The 17101-nt window shown below is 39.0% G+C and overlaps 1 protein-coding gene across 1 annotated transcript in view; it reads left to right on the forward strand.

Moving 5' to 3' along the window:
• Window positions 1-8821: 8821 nt before the first annotated feature.
• The window catches only part of kif26aa (kinesin family member 26Aa), a 77403-nt gene continuing 69123 nt past the window's right edge, over window positions 8822-17101 (forward strand). Inside the window, 2 exon segments of the mRNA XM_084432393.1 lie at window positions 8822-8907; window positions 10911-11162. Of these exon segments, the coding sequence (XP_084288519.1) occupies window positions 8848-8907; window positions 10911-11162 (312 nt within the window). The 5' untranslated portion in view covers window positions 8822-8847.

Raw genomic sequence — 17101 nt, forward strand, 5'->3', positions numbered from 1 at the left:
CCTAATGTTTTATACACACACACACACACACACACACACACACACACACACACACACACACACACACACACACACACATATATATATATATATATATATATATATATATATATATATATATAGTAATAAGAATTTGTTTAATTTCCTAATTATAATTAATTTGAATAATTACAAACTAATCAGAACTGGTAGACATTAAATTACATGTTTAATGCAATTAAATAAGTGTAGAACTTAGAACCACAAACGTGTTAAAGACCAGATATGGAGAACAGAATGTTATAAATCTGACTTTTCGTAGTTGAAAATATTAAACTATGTGGTTAAGCAAAGTGAAAATACACCCATAAATCCATTCCTTTAGTGCGGGTGTGAAATGTGACTTTCCACCCAAACCAGGGCTGCGTTCAGCCCCGACAAAACGTTGCACAACGTTTTTTAAACCGAAACGGTGATGCGTTGAACACACTGTTCTGATGACGCAAGAGTTGCAACTATGGCAGCTGAGAAGGCCATTCTTTGTGTTCTTTGTGAAGAATTTTCTGAGCCCGATGAAGTCGGTATAAATATGTGTTTACTTTAATACTACAAAATATGGCCGATGTTACAGTTACTGCACTTGCCGCCCAGAACAAAAGAGAACATCCCAATCGAGTTAAGGGATTTGTGGAAACTGAAATGGAAGCACACATCTTACCTAATTCAGACTAAAACACATCTATTTAGCCTCACATACTGACTTTATTTGTAGTTCACACACTGTTTTAATACCCTGTATTTTCTATCTCATTTTTAGGAAAAGCACTTAATTACCATTGTTTATTTCTATTCCAAATATCATACACTTGCAATGAAGCTAGAAAATATAAACAACTACATCATTATGTTGATATCCTATATTTTTACAATAAAACTTACGACAAACATGTCTTCTAATATCCCCAGTTGTTGCATAGGCCTATACCGAGCTGCATCGAACACATTTGTAAATTACTTTCCTTGAACCCATTGTGCGAGTTCACGTTAATACCGCATGCTTTATATAGCCTACATGTTGCTGCTGATTGGACTGCAGTTCTGACACACCCACCAGTATCTCAAACTCCGTTGCACACCGGTGCACGCCGTTTCCAGGAAACATAGGGTGTTTCTCAATATGCGTTCTTCAGCGATCTTGCGTCCTTGTGTTCTCGTTTTACGTCATCATTAACCATCGAAGTTCAGACCCAATTCTCAAGAACGCAAGTACAGAGGACGCATGAAAGAACCCGGATGTGTTCTTGATACCGAGGATGCATCGAATGCAGACTTGAGCTACTCGCCTGGTGTCCCAGAAGTCATTGCGGCCGGTTCCGAGTTCGTTCTTCCAAGGAAGCTTGGCAAGACCGGTCTCCACGAGAACACAAGTCCGTTCTCTGCGTTCTTGGAATTGAGAAACAGCCATGATGTTCAACCCGGAAACCGTAGCAAAACGTTGCGCACCGTCAAAGCCCGTCTACGGAAAGCCTGTTCACTCCAACGCCCTATTAAGTCCTATTGGTTGTAGTTCCAATCAGAGTTCCACTGGAGGCGCTCGCCATGAGTGCAAAATGAATGGGAGTCAATGGGGCTAGACGGCTAAATTTGTCTCCCTCACCCGATTGCCGTTGAGAAATCTCAGATTTGATTGTAGGTTTTGCAAGTTCAACATGGGTTATAGATCGAAAGGTGAATGAACGACTACTTATTTCTTTTCGATTTCTTACAGGTTGAGTTGTTGTTGCCCATAACACGCTAGCATTCTGCTAATGCTGACGTCATTGACGTTTTGAAATACTTTTTAAAGCAAATAAGTGACTCTAAAAAATCTAACACCAAGCAATAATTTCTTTGCATCCCCTTTCGAAAACAACATTCAAATTACTAGACAAAAAATGATATCCTAAGAAAAGTGGATTTTGAGCGGTATAGCTCCATAGACCTCCATTCATTCTGCACTCGTCATGTGAGCGCCATCATATGGAACAAGAATGGAACTGCAAACAGAAGTTTATTGAGTGGCACTTCTCCCCTCATTAGACGTTCTCTGGCACCGTTTTGAACTTGAATGTGCCCAGAGCCCGTCTACAGAGAGCCTGCCCACTCCCTATGGTACCGAATTTTGGTTGTAGTTCCACCAGAGTTCCACTGGGGGCGATCGCCATGAGTGCAGTATTAATGAGAGTCTATGGGGCTAGACGGCTAAATTTGTCTCTTTCACCCGATTGCCGTTGAGAAATCTCAGATTTGATTGTAGGTTTTGCAAGTTCAACATGGGTTATAGGTCGAAAGTTGAATGAACGAGTACTTAAGTCCTTTTGATTTCTTACAGGTTGAGTTGTTGTTGCCCATAACATGCTAGCATTCTGCTAATGAACGCTGATTGGTCAGTGAAGGACTGATTATGACCAGAGATACCGCTTGATGGCATCGTGGCATCCGAAGCGGGACCAGAAACAAACAAAACAAAAACTCTTCTAGCACGTGTATTTACCTGTGTCAGCTGTGTTGTCGATGCCTCGAGTGAAACGAAAGTGCAGAGCGCGAAAGCACCAGAGTGACTGAAGGATTGCCGTAAAGCAGTATCTCTGGTCGTACGATGTGTATGACGTCATTGACACTTTAAAAGACTTTTTAAAGCAAATAAGTGACTCTAAAAAATCTAACACCCAGCAATGTGTAATTTCTTTGCATCTCCTTTCGAATACAACATTCAAATTACTAGACAAAAAAATTATATCCTGAGAAAAGTGGATTTTGAGGGGTATAGCGCCATAGACCTCCATTCATTCTGCACTCATCCTGTGAGCGCCCTCATATGGAATCAGAGTGGAACTGCAACCAGTTCAGAAGCCGGAAGTTTACTGAGAGTGAAACTTCTCGCCTTATTAGACATTCTCTGGCATCCCTATGGCCTACTCCCTTCAAAAGGCAGAGCCCTTGAAGTGAGGACTTTGGAGTAGCAGGACACTTGTGTGCCATTATGTAGCCGTTTGGATTTCCCCATTATTTTCACCTATGTTCCCATGACAGCAGCATGGCGTCCATCAGCTGAATAGCTGTTCTTGCGACAGAAATGTATTATTATTGCTGTTAACATAACTGTTGCAGATAAATATACATTTTATAAAAAACTTTTTTTTTCTTTCTTTTTTTTTATTTTTTATATGTGTTATATATCCATGTGTGAGTGTCTCAACTTTAAAACTTGCTATCTCATCTTTGGACCCTGCATTACCTACCTTTCTTATGAAACTTATTTAAACATAACATGACAAAATTTGTAAAATGTAACTGAATTATAGATGAATATCCTCATGTTCTTTTTCTCTATCTTTTTTATTTTATTTTTATTTTTCAGCTCACTCTTTCTCATTTGTATTCTGATGACATTGAACATATTGTTAATACATTTTGTATATTGTATACAAAGTTGTATGTCATCTCTGTATTTTTGCTATAAAAAAAAGTTGACTTTGAGCTATAAGCATATCCCAGTCGGGTAACTCTAACTTTGTCACAAAAGTGTACACATTTAAGGGAACTGATTCCATAATTTTCAATTTCTCCTTAGACTACCGCACAAAAGTCTTGCAGAAATTACAAGAGCTCTGTGAGAACCAGCAAGAAATCCTTACAATGCAGAGAAGAATACTGGCTGCTGTGACTGTGCCAGAGGTAGAGAAATTCTGGAAAATGGGACTTGTCAAACTGTAGAAGAGCTTAAATAAACAGTTTGACACAACATTAGAAAATAAAGAGAACAGGACAAAGATGGTAAGAAATATAGCAATTAAGCTGTCAATGTTTATTTACAATAAAAGGCTCACTCAGCTGTGGCATCATTTTGAACTGTAGTATTGTTACATTGTGAGTTTACTTAAGGTCATATGGTTTTATGGTAGATAACTGTCATCTTGTTTATATATATTTTGGGTGAACACCTATGCTCCATTGGGTTACAAATCCAGGGGCAGCTGTACGCACTGTTGCGTAAGGTGACCACCAATGAATTCCTGAGTGCCTACAGCCTGAAAAACAACCTTCCAAGACCTCAGGATTTGCTCTATTACTATAGGAAAGTTTTACTCTAGCTTACAATAAATAATTTGGTTAATCTAAAAAGTTTTTTTTTTAAATAGCAATGATGCTTTAAAATCTATTTCATCAGAATCAAACTATTCTTTCATCTTCCTTATCTTCTTTCTTGAACTTTTGACCAACCACGTCTGACTTTACCAGAATGTCTTCAAATTCAGCCAGTTCCCTTTGTGTTTCAACCTCTTCCTGATCCACTTCTGCTCCATTATGATCTTCTGCTCCAATATGATGATATGACAGCATTATCTTCTGAGTGTATACTTCATGAAAGGGAAAAAAAACAATTACTTGTTGATTCCACTTATTACAAACCCATCACAACATTACAAGACACAGACTGCGCTTGTCCCATATAGTGCACAGAAAAAATCATGTTAAAGGGATAGTTCACTTTGAAATTAATTTTTGATATGTTTTAGCTTACCTCAAGGGCATCTTTGTTTCCGCAGTAGTTTCAATTTTGATATTTTTAGGTCAAACCGTTCTTGTCTGTCAGTCATATAATGCATGTCGATGGTCACTGGCTCAAAACACAAGCACAGAGTCCAAATTAAAACAATTCCCCATCGTCCAAATGAAACAATTCCCCATCATAAGTACACATTGATGGCCTAAGACACGAAACGAGCGGTTTGTGTGAGAAAACGAACAGTATTTATATCGTTGTTATCTCTTGAAAACAGCACACGTCCAAATGATCTGATGGCGCGGGCGGGTATAGAATATACATAGATGTCGCCTTGGCTACGGTTTCGTTCCAATGAACTGCAGTAGCGAAGGCGACATCTAGTGTATACATCTATACCCGCCACCGGGCGGGTATAGATATATACACTAGATGTCGCTTGGCTACGGTTTCGTTCCAATGAACTGCAGTAGCCAAGGCGACATCTATGTATATATCTATACCCGCCCACGCCGTCAGATCATTTGGACGTGTGCTGTTTTCAAGAGATAACAACGATATAAATACTGTTCGTTTTCTCACACAAACCGCTCGTTTCGTGTCTTAGGCCATCAATGTGTACTTATGATGGGGAATTGTTTCATTTGGACGATGGGGAATTGTTTTAATTTGGACTCTGTGCTTGTGCTTTGAGACAGTGACCATCGACCTGCATTATATGACTGACAGACAAGAACGGTTTGACCTAAAAATATCAAAATTGAAACTACTGCGGAAACAAAGACACCTACATCTTGATGCCCTTGAGGTAAGCTAAAACATATAACAAATTAATTTCAAAGTGAACTATCCCTTTAAATCATAAACATAAGGCATTAATTTGTAGACCCCAATTTCTTTTATTTATATATACATATTATGCTCTAGACAACGCGTCAGCAACGACATTTTCAGAACCCTTCTTATGCTTTATGTTGATGTTATAGTTCTGCATGAATAATGACCAACGCTTAAGTCGTTGGTTATGATTATACATTCTTGACAAAAACACCAATGGGTTATGGTCAGTATATACAGTCACAGGTAAAGAGAAGCACAGTTTTTTACTTAATGTTACGGCTTAAGCCGCTGGTATTGGTAACAGGAGTGAGCAAGTATTTGACACGTAAAAACTCCATGAACACAGATGTAAGATGCAAACAGTGCCTTTCTCTATTGTGCTCTAATGAATAAACATTGCTTCCAATTAGCTTCCTGTGGTGTCTCATTCTTTCAAGTTCACACCATATACATAAGTCCATATCTTGCAGATACAGCTCAAACACATTGTCCATAATCCATCTTGTTTCAGTGAAACATAATGAAACACGCATTAGCGTTGTTGGTTGCTTTCATTACCCAGGTGCCCTTAATATAGGCTTACATTTCAGAGCGCCACCCAATGGACAAATATATAATTACACTAAATGGCATACAGCAATTAATAAACTCACAGTTCTGAGAAAATGATTTATTACTATTAAGTATTTTTAATTTTTGGTTATATTATATTAATTGTTACGTATTTGCTTTATTTCCCCCTGAATTTCATGTATCTCTTTGCCAAAGTAACGTTCTTTTTAGGCTATTATCTAGCCTACTTAAAGTACAGTATGTTTTGTACATAGGCTATTGTAAATGCCCAACAATCCTGCCAATAAATGTACTGAACGTTAATCAGATATTGATTGTGTCTGAAATCGTCCCTACCCTCATATCAATATCAAATTTATTTCTAGAACACAGTACCAGTAGTGGGATTGAATGTGAGATAACCCAATAACGTCCACAATGGTTTCGGACACCCAAATGGCTGTTCCCGCAAATAGTGCCCTATCTAAAGTCTCTATGAAAAGTTTTTTGGCTTTTAATATGAATATGTTAGCCTTACTGCTATCTATAAGCTAGTGTGTTCCAAAACAATGACAAAATTAGCATTTAGTAGACCAAACCCAATGGTGAAAATGAAAATCAGGTTAATGTCAGAATCCAACGTCAGATTGACATCAATCTCCAACGTTGGACAGACGATGTATTATGGTTGAAAATGAAAATCGGGTTGACGTCAGAAACCAACATCAGTCGGGTTCTGACGTCAACCTGACTTTATTTTCCAACCAAAATCCAACGTTTGTCCGACGTTGAATGTTGACGTCAATCTGACGTCTGGTTCTGACGTCAACCCGACTTTCATTTCCAATCAAAATGCAACCCCTACAACCAAAATCATCCCCTGACTTACGTTACTACTTTCTACTCAAGGACCTTGACAGAAATGTAGTGGAGTAAAAAGTACGATATTTGTGTTTCAAATGTAATGAAGTTAAAGTAAAAAGTTTCCAGAAAAAATTATACTCAAGTAAAGTACAGATACTCAGAAAGTGTACTTAAGTACAGTACTCAAGTAAATGTACTACTGTCCACCTCTGAAAGTAAGATATGATGTATGAGTCCATTGCAATGTCGAAAGAAAGAAAGAAAGAAAGAAAAAATTCTGGCTATAGGCTACGCTGTAACAGGTGAAGTAGTGGGATGAAATAAAATTAATTCATTAAACTCATTTGAGAATGAGAAGGAGAGGGAGAGAGAGGCGGAGGGGAGGGAGGAGAGGAGAGGAGAGGAGGGAGGCGGAGACACCGTCGCAGCTTTGAATTGAGCCACATGGTTAACGCTTATTTTGTTTGGATGTGCTCGCGCGTCTGGAGTAAGCACGAGTAAATTACGGAGATGGTTAAACATACGCGGAAGCATCTGAAAGACATCATAGTCATTTTAAAAATCACAATTTATTTTGATGCCTGTCACATGGTTTACTTTTTATTTTGGTAATTAGAAATTGACTTTAAACCCCAGATGAAAACAAGAGGTTTCCCATGGCTTTACGTGATTCAACACAAAATGCATGGAATATACAGCAGAGGGAAACACCTGTGGAACTTGACAGTCTCCTTTTGGATACCGATACAATATTTGGATTGACCAGTCATTATCTGAAGAGAAAACAGAAGGTAATAACTCCTTGTCCGTTTGCATGTTTTGTTAACTTCATCATCTTGGCTGTGATATTTGACAGCTATGAAGGCTTCTTAGCTAGGCTATATGCTAAGAAGCCTTCATAGCTGTCAAATATCACAGCCAAGATGCTTAGCTTAGCTACCTTTCAAACGAAAACATGCAAAAATATATATTTCAGCACCATGAACAGCTCCCTCGGAAAGACCCATAAATGTGTGTCTACTGTAACCACAGTCTATAATGTCATGTTTTACATCTCACAGACATATAAACCACTTTCTTAACAACAGTGAAGTGGGGTAAACACAAATAAACGCATGTATAGGCTACTAAAAATGCAGTCTAAAATAAGTCTCTTAACATTTCTAGACCAGTTCACGCATTTTTAGGAGTAAAATATTTATTATATTCAACTCCACCAAGAAATAAACTTCCATAATCGACTGTTTTATGGATATGCCATTGCAGATAATGGCCATGTGGTGGCGCTAAAGTTATAGTAAATAGCTGACCACCACACTGAAATTACACAACATGATGGTGTGCCTAGCGCGCTCATACAGTGCATAAACACACACAAGATAAATTGTGACAGAAAAGGGAAAAATTATACCGAAAAACTATTTAAGTGCCAGAAGGCTACTGGTCATAAATAATATTTGCAATATACACTGAATATAACATAAAACAAATAGATTATCAGAAAGACATTAGGAAACATTGACTTCTCTTGTGCAGACAGCGAATAAACTCGTGAGAATGAACCACGATTCGTGGCAAGTTCTCATGACGGTCCAATTAACACCTGAGTTTTTTTCAGTTTAGGAAAATTAGGAATGCGATTTGAGAGTTTTTCTATTTTACTCAGCTATGGAATTTATGGCAGTAATATATACTACATACTTCTATACTAGTACCACCGTATTATGCATTAAAACAGGTTACATTTCTCCCCTACTCACAAGAGAAGGATGCGCCTTCAATATGAATCAGATTCAGGAGCGCGCTGTGTGAGCTGCGATTCTGCTCCGCCCCTCAGTGACTCAATATCAGTCTAACTGATCCCTGAGTTTAATTCATTTATCGTCAACATGGGATTGAGAAGCGCGCCAACTAGCAAGACTGGAAAACCCAAACTTTAGCAAAAACTAAACTTTAGAGTTATAAATTACACTTAACATCAATGAAATGGATCATTTACAAATCTCTCAGTGAGTCAGAGCACATCAGACTCTGTCAGACACGCGGGGACATTTAAAGCCAGAAACATGCACTCTCATTATTGGGTTCAAGGTGGAGGACGCAGACCAGATTTCAGGAGGTTCACGGTGAGATAATAGCATGATGAAACTTTTCAGAATGTTGTTTATTTTGTTTTGTAAGTTCTTAACATTTGATTCATGAAATATTCTAATGTTCATTCATAATGTTTATCCTACTGGGGCAAAAATGCTTAAATTAGGAAACTTAGTTTGGTGGTCTTAGCTGGTCTTTGAATTTAAATGTCTTTATTGTCCACCGGATTTTGTCTTTTGCTCACCAACACATAAACCAACTACTGAGAAACTAAAAAGCAATAAAACAATACAAAGACAATTGGTCACGTTACATATAAAAGTATAGTTCATGTCACTTTCTGTTACTTTACCAATCACTGGCAGAGTTAATCATTTTAATGGCATTTGGGATGAAGGACTTTGTGAATACATTTTTATTTGCCAGAGGAACTCTAGGAGCTCAAACTGGGTGAAGAGAGGATGGGATTGGGAGGTATCTGCCAGAATACTCCTCACATTCTTCCTTGCCCTTATGTGAAAAGTTGTGTTAAGGACTTCTGGGGCTTACCAACTATTTGACTTGCCATTGATACAATTCTAGAAAGTTTATTCTTAAACCTACAAGTGACCTTAGGGAGATGAAAGGTTAGAACACTCTCAACGATAGATTTATACACAAGTCTTAAGATATGCTGACTAACACCAAGGCCGCTGAGTTGTCTGAGAAGATAGTCGCCGTGACCATCTTTTGAATGGTCTGTATTTCCAGAGAAACTCACCTGAAGTCCAAAATTGTACCAAGATATTTAAAGTTTTCTATAGGCCAACTAAGTCCATGTTATCAGGATATTTAAATTATCTAAAGGTTTTCTCGTTGATCATAAACTCATTAGTAAAATAATGTAGGCCTGGCCAGGTTGATCTGATGGCTGGTTTTAGAAGGCTTTGGGCATTTTTCAGCTGGTCAGGCTGGGAGAACAACTATCTTAAGTCCAGTGGCCATTTGCATAAACTGCTGTCTTAAAATTTAGTCCTCTAATATTTTTCTTCAAGACTGGTCCTAACTTTTTATTTACTTACATAAAAAGGTAGACAGCCTATATGATTATTACAAAAATATTTTGGGCTGGTTTAACCTGTTTTTTTTTTTTTTTTCAGTAGGACAGTGTTTTTATGAGGACCATATTACAGTCTTACAGTACTTTCTTCAGTTTTTTACACACTGAAAAAAAATATATGATCAATAAGTTATGACCACATATGTTTATATATTGCTTTAACTCATGAAAATAAGTTAAGCAATTTTTTATTTATTTATATAAGTTATACAAGATTCAACTCAATTTTTAAAGTAAGTTTAATGCAGTTTAAGTTGAAATGACTTAACGCTGCAGTCCGTAACTTTCCGAGTACATCATGAATCCATTTTCCAAACTGTGCTTTTTGTCTTATCCTGAATCACTAAGGTACACTTATACACTGTAAAAAGTGAACAGTTGGATCAACTTAAAAAATTACTTAAATTGGTAACACCTAAAGAAATTAAGTTTTCTCAACTTAAATTATCACGTTTTTCATGATAAAACGTGATAATTTAAGTTGAGAAAACTTAATTTCTTTAGGTGTTACCAATGGAAGTAATTTTTTTAAGTTGATCCAACTGTTCACTTTTTACAGTGTAATATGTGTAATTTTTTAAAGTTGATCCAACTGTTCACTTTTTACAGTGTAATATATGTGTTTATATAAGGACCATTTTAGACTGGTACTGGTCGTGCCACTGCGGAGTAGTCCAGTACCTGCGTGTCTCATCATAGACAAAAACAGAAAGAAGTAGCTCAGACTACAATGTTCTTCCACAAGATGCATGCAGTTCTGTTTATTAACTGCTAGAGTGCCAAAAGTTACAGACTGCAGCTTTGAACATCCAAGTTGATTGTACTTAAAAACTAAGGCAGGAACTTTTTTTTACAGTTCAGTATGCAGTTTATTCCATCAAACTCTTTTCATTTATCTCTCAGTTTGAATTCTTTTCTGATCTTTTCTCACACAAGGTCGTTGAGGTATCAGCAAGCAGTGAATCAGTGCAGAGTCCAGCACTCAATCCTAGGAAAAGGATTCACTCGGCAGAAGAAGTGCAATGCGGCAGCCGGCCAAACCCGGAGGGTGCCGGTTCAGTGTCCGTAACGGAGTTAAGTTATTCCGAGGACAAGCACGGGAGGGAAAGCCTGTGTCAGCGATGTCAAATCATCGCGAACCAACTGAACAGGCAGGCGCGTGAGCTGGCCGAGCCAGGAACTCTGAAGGTTTGTGCATTCAACTAAACCGTTAAAGCGATTCGTCTCAGGGCCTGTTACACCATGAAGACAGTGACAGTGGTGTAGAAATAATTGTTTTAACCTTTGCAGACTAAACTGTAATTGAAGGCAATAAAAGTTATAACAATTCCCACTGCAGTCAAATTAAGTCATTTAGAAGAGTTAAAAAATGTAACTTTAAAAATTGTATTTTAAATTGTAATACTGTTTTTTGAACCATTTTTGATCAAATAAATGGAGCCTTGGTACGCATGAGAGACTTCTTACCAACCCCAAGTCCACATATAAATACAAAAACATCTCAAATATACAATATGCATATAAATGTAATTCATTATTATGCATTGCAAGTTCAAAACACCATTTGACATGGACACCTTTGGACATATCGCTATCATTAGAGATAATACTGATCCTCTGAAGATGAAAATGTAAGACAAAGAAAGACAGAGTATTTAGACTCGTTTTGTGATTCCAAAATACCCCTAGACAAAAAAAGTCAAAAAGATTAGTGTATTTGACACAGCCTCCAGCATTCACACTGTCCACAATGATTATTTTAGATGATAACGAGAAATATTGCAGGTAAAACAAATTTCAATGACCAGTAGAACCGTCCAACTCAGCAGGATTTTATGGTCCCATTAATCTTGAGTGATGACACACTTCGAGTGGCTATATTCAAGAGAAGAACCGCTGAGATGAATGTAAGCAGTCATGCCTATCATTGGTGATGAGAGCTCTGATGATATTAGCTGTCCGGGCAGTGCATAAAGAGAAGGTTGCAGCCCACCGTAGTGTTTCAATGAAGAAGCGGCTCAAACTAAACTGCAAGAAAGCTAGGTTTATGGCAGAAACTTTTAATGAAAATCTCCAGTGCCTTTGTGACTGGTAAACTTATAAAGCTAATAATGTAATATTAAATTGAAGCCTCTGAGCTCATTATCTGGAGTGGGAGATTAAACATTGTTATTGACTTTTAGATTTGACCCACTTGTTTCCTGTGTTATTTCTTATATTTCTTATGCAGTGACATCATTATTTATAGGTGTTTATATATATATTGTCTTGTTTCCATGCTTGTATACAGCAGCACTTGGTTGCTATTGTTCTTAGGAACAATGCATGTAAAAGGAGGTGTAGAAGTGATAGCATCTGAAAAGGAAGTTAAAGCAACCTAACTTTTACTACTCAATGAAAGTGTGATCCTGTTGGCTTGGTAATGCATTTCCTCAAATTGCCAGAGGCTGTGCATTCCTTCACGTTGACTGGGCATATAAAGTGTTGGACCTCCTGTTTTTGAGGATTTGTCTTTTAAACTCCCGGATAACAGGGAATGTTCTCAGAACTTTGGCTAACATTCTGGCAAGGTTATGAACAAACATTATTCCAGTAATGTTAATAGAACATTCATTCAAAGTTATCTGGTCTTTAATAATGTTCTCAAAACGTTTGCACAAAAACATTATACATCATTCAATGAACTTTTTTCCTGAAACGTTATAGTTGTATATTCGTCTAACATTTTTTAAATGTTAGTACTTGTTTCAGAAATGTTTAGAGAACATTCAAAAGTTACATTCCCATAATGTTTGGGAAATTATATAGAATGTTACCCTTAACATAACCAAAAACCAAAAACCAAAATAAACCGTTAAAATGACTGGACTTTGTAACGTTTACGAAGACATTCAGAAATAGCATTAGCAAAACATTTTTAAAACATATTTATGTTAGACCAGCCACAGGGATGAATAGTTTGCAGCAGGCCAGCACTTTTCAAAATACTGTATCCCAGTAGCATTTTAGCATCATCTTCTCTCTGGAAAGAATATGTGTTGCTTCTTTATTGTGGGAGGGATTCAATAATAAAAAAGACCATGTTTAGCTAACACTGTAAGACAGTGCCATAACACAGCATTGCTGGTTCATAAAGCTGAAGTGTGCAATTCAGTCACTCCCCTTTCAATCACAACAGATTTCAAGGTTTGTTTTGGGTATAGTCATTCACCCACTTGTTTTGGGAAACTTCTGCTCTCTGCTAGTTGGATCACAAAAATTTGGTTTCTTTCCATTCCCTCCCTTATGCACTGGAGCATAACAGTTTCATCCCAATACTGTAGATCATTGAGTCAGCAAATCTGTGGACATTTTAGAGGTATTTATTTTAGATTGCCTAAGAATATGATTTGCGTTGGTCAATTATTTTGCATATCAATTGTACATTAGAAAGGCAACAACATGGTCTCATTCTGAATAAAGATGACTCTTCAGACAGGTTAATTGAACTGTGAAAGATTTGTATTGCAACTATTGATTTCAGTGTAGCAAAATATCTGTCTAATAGTGTTGTAGTCGAGAGTAAAGACTAGTGTGTGTTAAGACCAACACAAGACCAAGACTATTTTTGGGGTTGAGACCAAGATAAGACCAAGAGTAAGGCAAGGCGAGACTGAGTCGAGACCAAGACCAGACCAGCACTCCTTAAATTTATCTAAAAGAATGTTGAGTACAACACTACTTTTTAGTTTGATTCAGCTTTATGAAGGATTCACTTAAAAGACAATCTACAATCTAATCTCACTTTCTTCATGAAATGTATGAGGAAGTCTAGCCAAGCTTCTATTTTCTTGAAATAGTTGCTTTCTTAGACTCTAATTACAAGCCTGCAGATAAGATGGGGTAAGCTGTAAAATGTGCAAGGACATTTTCTTCTCAGCTGTCTCAGACAGAGTTAAATTGTTTGTCAGCTCAGACAATCAAGTCTGAGTCCAGACAGTCAGATTAAGCTTTAAGATACTCCTGCGAAGGCTGAGTGTTCAACAAAAGCAAGACGAAAGAATCTCAAGACACTTTTAGAACACAATGATGCTGTCAATACCAGACTCCATAAGTTTGCCTCATGGAGTCGTATCTCTCAGAAAGAGTTTAAATTAAAAAGTGTAATGGCAGTCTAAATCCATTCTGACCCATCAATGGAAAACAAATTGGATTAATGGAGAGATTTATCTCAGTTCAAATCATTATGATCACATAACTATCACTTTAACTCATAACCCTATGAGTTAAAGGGATAGTTCAACCTAAAACAAAAATGTACTCACCCTCAAGTTGTTCCAAACCTGTATTAATTTCTTTCTTGTGCTGAACACACACACACACACAAAAAAACATATTTTGAAGAATGTTGATATCCAAACAGTTTCTGGTCCGCATTGACTTCCTTCGTTTTTCTTTTTTATATAATATGGAAGTTAATGGGGACCAGCAACTGTTTGGTTACCAACATTCTTTAAAATGTCTTCTTTTGTGTTCAAGAGAAGGAAGGTTTTTATGCCGGTTTGGAACAACTTGAGGGTGAGTAAATGACAGAATTAAAAAAATTTGGTGAACTATCACTTAAAAGAATAAATCATTGTGTAGCAGATCTGCAGGGAAGATCAAGAAAGATTAACTTTAAAGAGTTCTACTCATATGGTGATATATATATATATATATATATATTTTCTTTTTTTTATCAAAATATATGCTGCAGCTTATTACAAATTGTACTTCAAGGGGTATAAAAATACATTTCCATTTATAAAATTTGGATAAATGTATTTTTGAAAATATGCTTTCGACATTATACTATACACGTATTTACATTGGAAACATAAAAACAGCCAAAATATCATAACATACACGTAAATAAAATGGCCGTGGGTACAGCCTATATAAGCGCCCCATTTCGTTAAATCGACTGAAGCGACAGACCTGAAGTGCAGCTCATAGCACGGCTGGCTACGCAATACTTGTTTGCTACTCTCAGGGAACCAAGGTTACATCAGTAACCGAGTACGTTCCCTTTTCCAGGAAGGTATGAAGGGGGGTCGAGGCGGGTTAAGCCTCCTGGCCCCTTTAAGGAAGCGCACGACCAGGTCGTTCCTTCCTAAGGACTGGCCAGCCACAGGAGCGTGAAAGGCTACTATGGCTGCCACATATACTTTGAGCGTGGAGGGGGTGCGCTCCGCGTCCATCAGCTCTTGTAAAAAGGAAAGTACCGATGGTATGTCGCACGAATAAGGGTCTAGATCCCGAGCTGTACACCAGCTGGCGAACACTGACCATTTAAGAGCATAGAGGCGTCTGGTTGATGGAGCTCTGTCCTCTGTGATAGTGCTTAAGACCTTATCCTGGAGGTTCCCGGGTACCCATTGAGTACATACATGGAGGGCCCACAATTCGTGACGAGGGTGCCATATTGTTCTGTTCGCTTGCGTGAGGAGGTCCCTCCTCAGTGCTATGGGCCAAAGGGGTCTCTAGCAGAGAGGGGCTATCAGTAGGATCGCACACTTGTGATCCGTTTGATGACCTGAGGGAGCATCGAGACCGGAGGGAATGCGTAAAGTGGGAGACTGGGCCATTCGTGGGCTAGTGCATCCCTGTCTTTTGAGAAAAATGTTGGGCAGTGAGAGTTGTCTTTTGAGGCGAAGAGGTCTAAATCTGCCCTGCCGAAGACACTCCAGATCAGTTGAACTGTCTGCGGTTGGAGAGACCATTCCTCTGGGGGAACATTGCCTCGTGATAACATATCTGCACCCTGGTTCAGTATGCCTGGCACATGCGCCGCTCTCAGTGAGCGTAGGTTGGCGTGAGCCCATAAAAGCAGGTGTTTGGCCATGGTGTACAGGTTGAAGGACCTGGTACCGCCTTGATGATTTATATAGGACACCACTGACATGTTGTCTGTCCGAACCAAGACATGGTGACCCGCCAGGTCTGGGAGGAAGGTTTTCAGGGCTAGAAAGACCGCTCTCATTTCGAGGCAGTTGATATGTAGGCGCTTCTCCGAGCTCGACCAGAGGCCGGAGACAGGCCTGCCCTCGCACAGAGCTCCCCAACCCAGGTTGGAGGTGTCTGTTGAAATCACTTTTCTCCTTGGGACCACACCCATGCTCACACCAGACTGGTACCAGCCAGTGACTTTCCAAGGGGCCAGGGCTCTGATACAGCCGTGGCTCACCTTAAGTGGCCATGTTGCCACGCACAAGCCGGGACTCAGGGTTTTAACCAGCGCTGAAGGGGATGCATATGCAGTAGGCCCAGTTGGAGTACTGACAATGCTGAGGCCATCAGGCCCAACGCCCTCTGAAACGTTTTGAGGGGTTTGAAAGAGCCCGGCTTGAACGAAGCCGCTAGCTGCTGAATCGAGAGAGCACAGTCTGGCGTGAGACACGCTCTCATTTGGACAGAATCGATTACTGTTCCCAGGAAGGTTATACGCTGGCTGGGGAGCGGCATGCTCTTGGAAACATTGATCCTGAGCCCAAGGCATTCTAGGTGGCCAAGAAGCGAGGACCTGTGGGTTATTAATTCGGCCTCCGACTGAGCTAAAATGAGCCAGTCGTCGAGGTAATTCGAAATGTAATTCAAAATAATTCAGAATTCAGAATGTGCAGTGGGCCAGGGACCCCCGAATGGCAGGACCGTGTATTTATAAGCCCTAACCCTCAAAGGCGAATCTCAAGAATGGCCTGTGATGGGGGGCTATTTGGATGTGAAAGTAAGCATCTTTCAGATCTACTGAGAAAAACCAATCCCCTGGGCGAACTTGCGCGAGGATTTGTTTGGTTGTTAGCATCCTGAATGGCCGTCTCATGAGGGCCTTGTTCAGGTGTCTGAGATCTAGGATGGGTCTGAGACCGCCATCCTTTTTTAGGACGAGAAAATAACGGCTGTAAAAACCTGACTCGCGTAATGGCGGGGGAACTGCCTCGACAGCCCCTTTCGCTATTGGACTTAGCACCTCGGTGCGGAGGACGTGAACCATGTTGCTCCTAACCGAGGTTTCGACCACAGCATGAAAGCGTGGGGGCCTGCGAGCGAACTGCAGCGAGTAACCTTGTTTTATTGTGTTTAATTCCCATTTCAACACATCGGGGATA

Source organism: Rutilus rutilus (genome assembly GCF_951802725.1).
Source record: "Rutilus rutilus genome assembly, chromosome: 15".
Lineage (NCBI taxonomy): Eukaryota > Metazoa > Chordata > Actinopteri > Cypriniformes > Leuciscidae > Rutilus > Rutilus rutilus.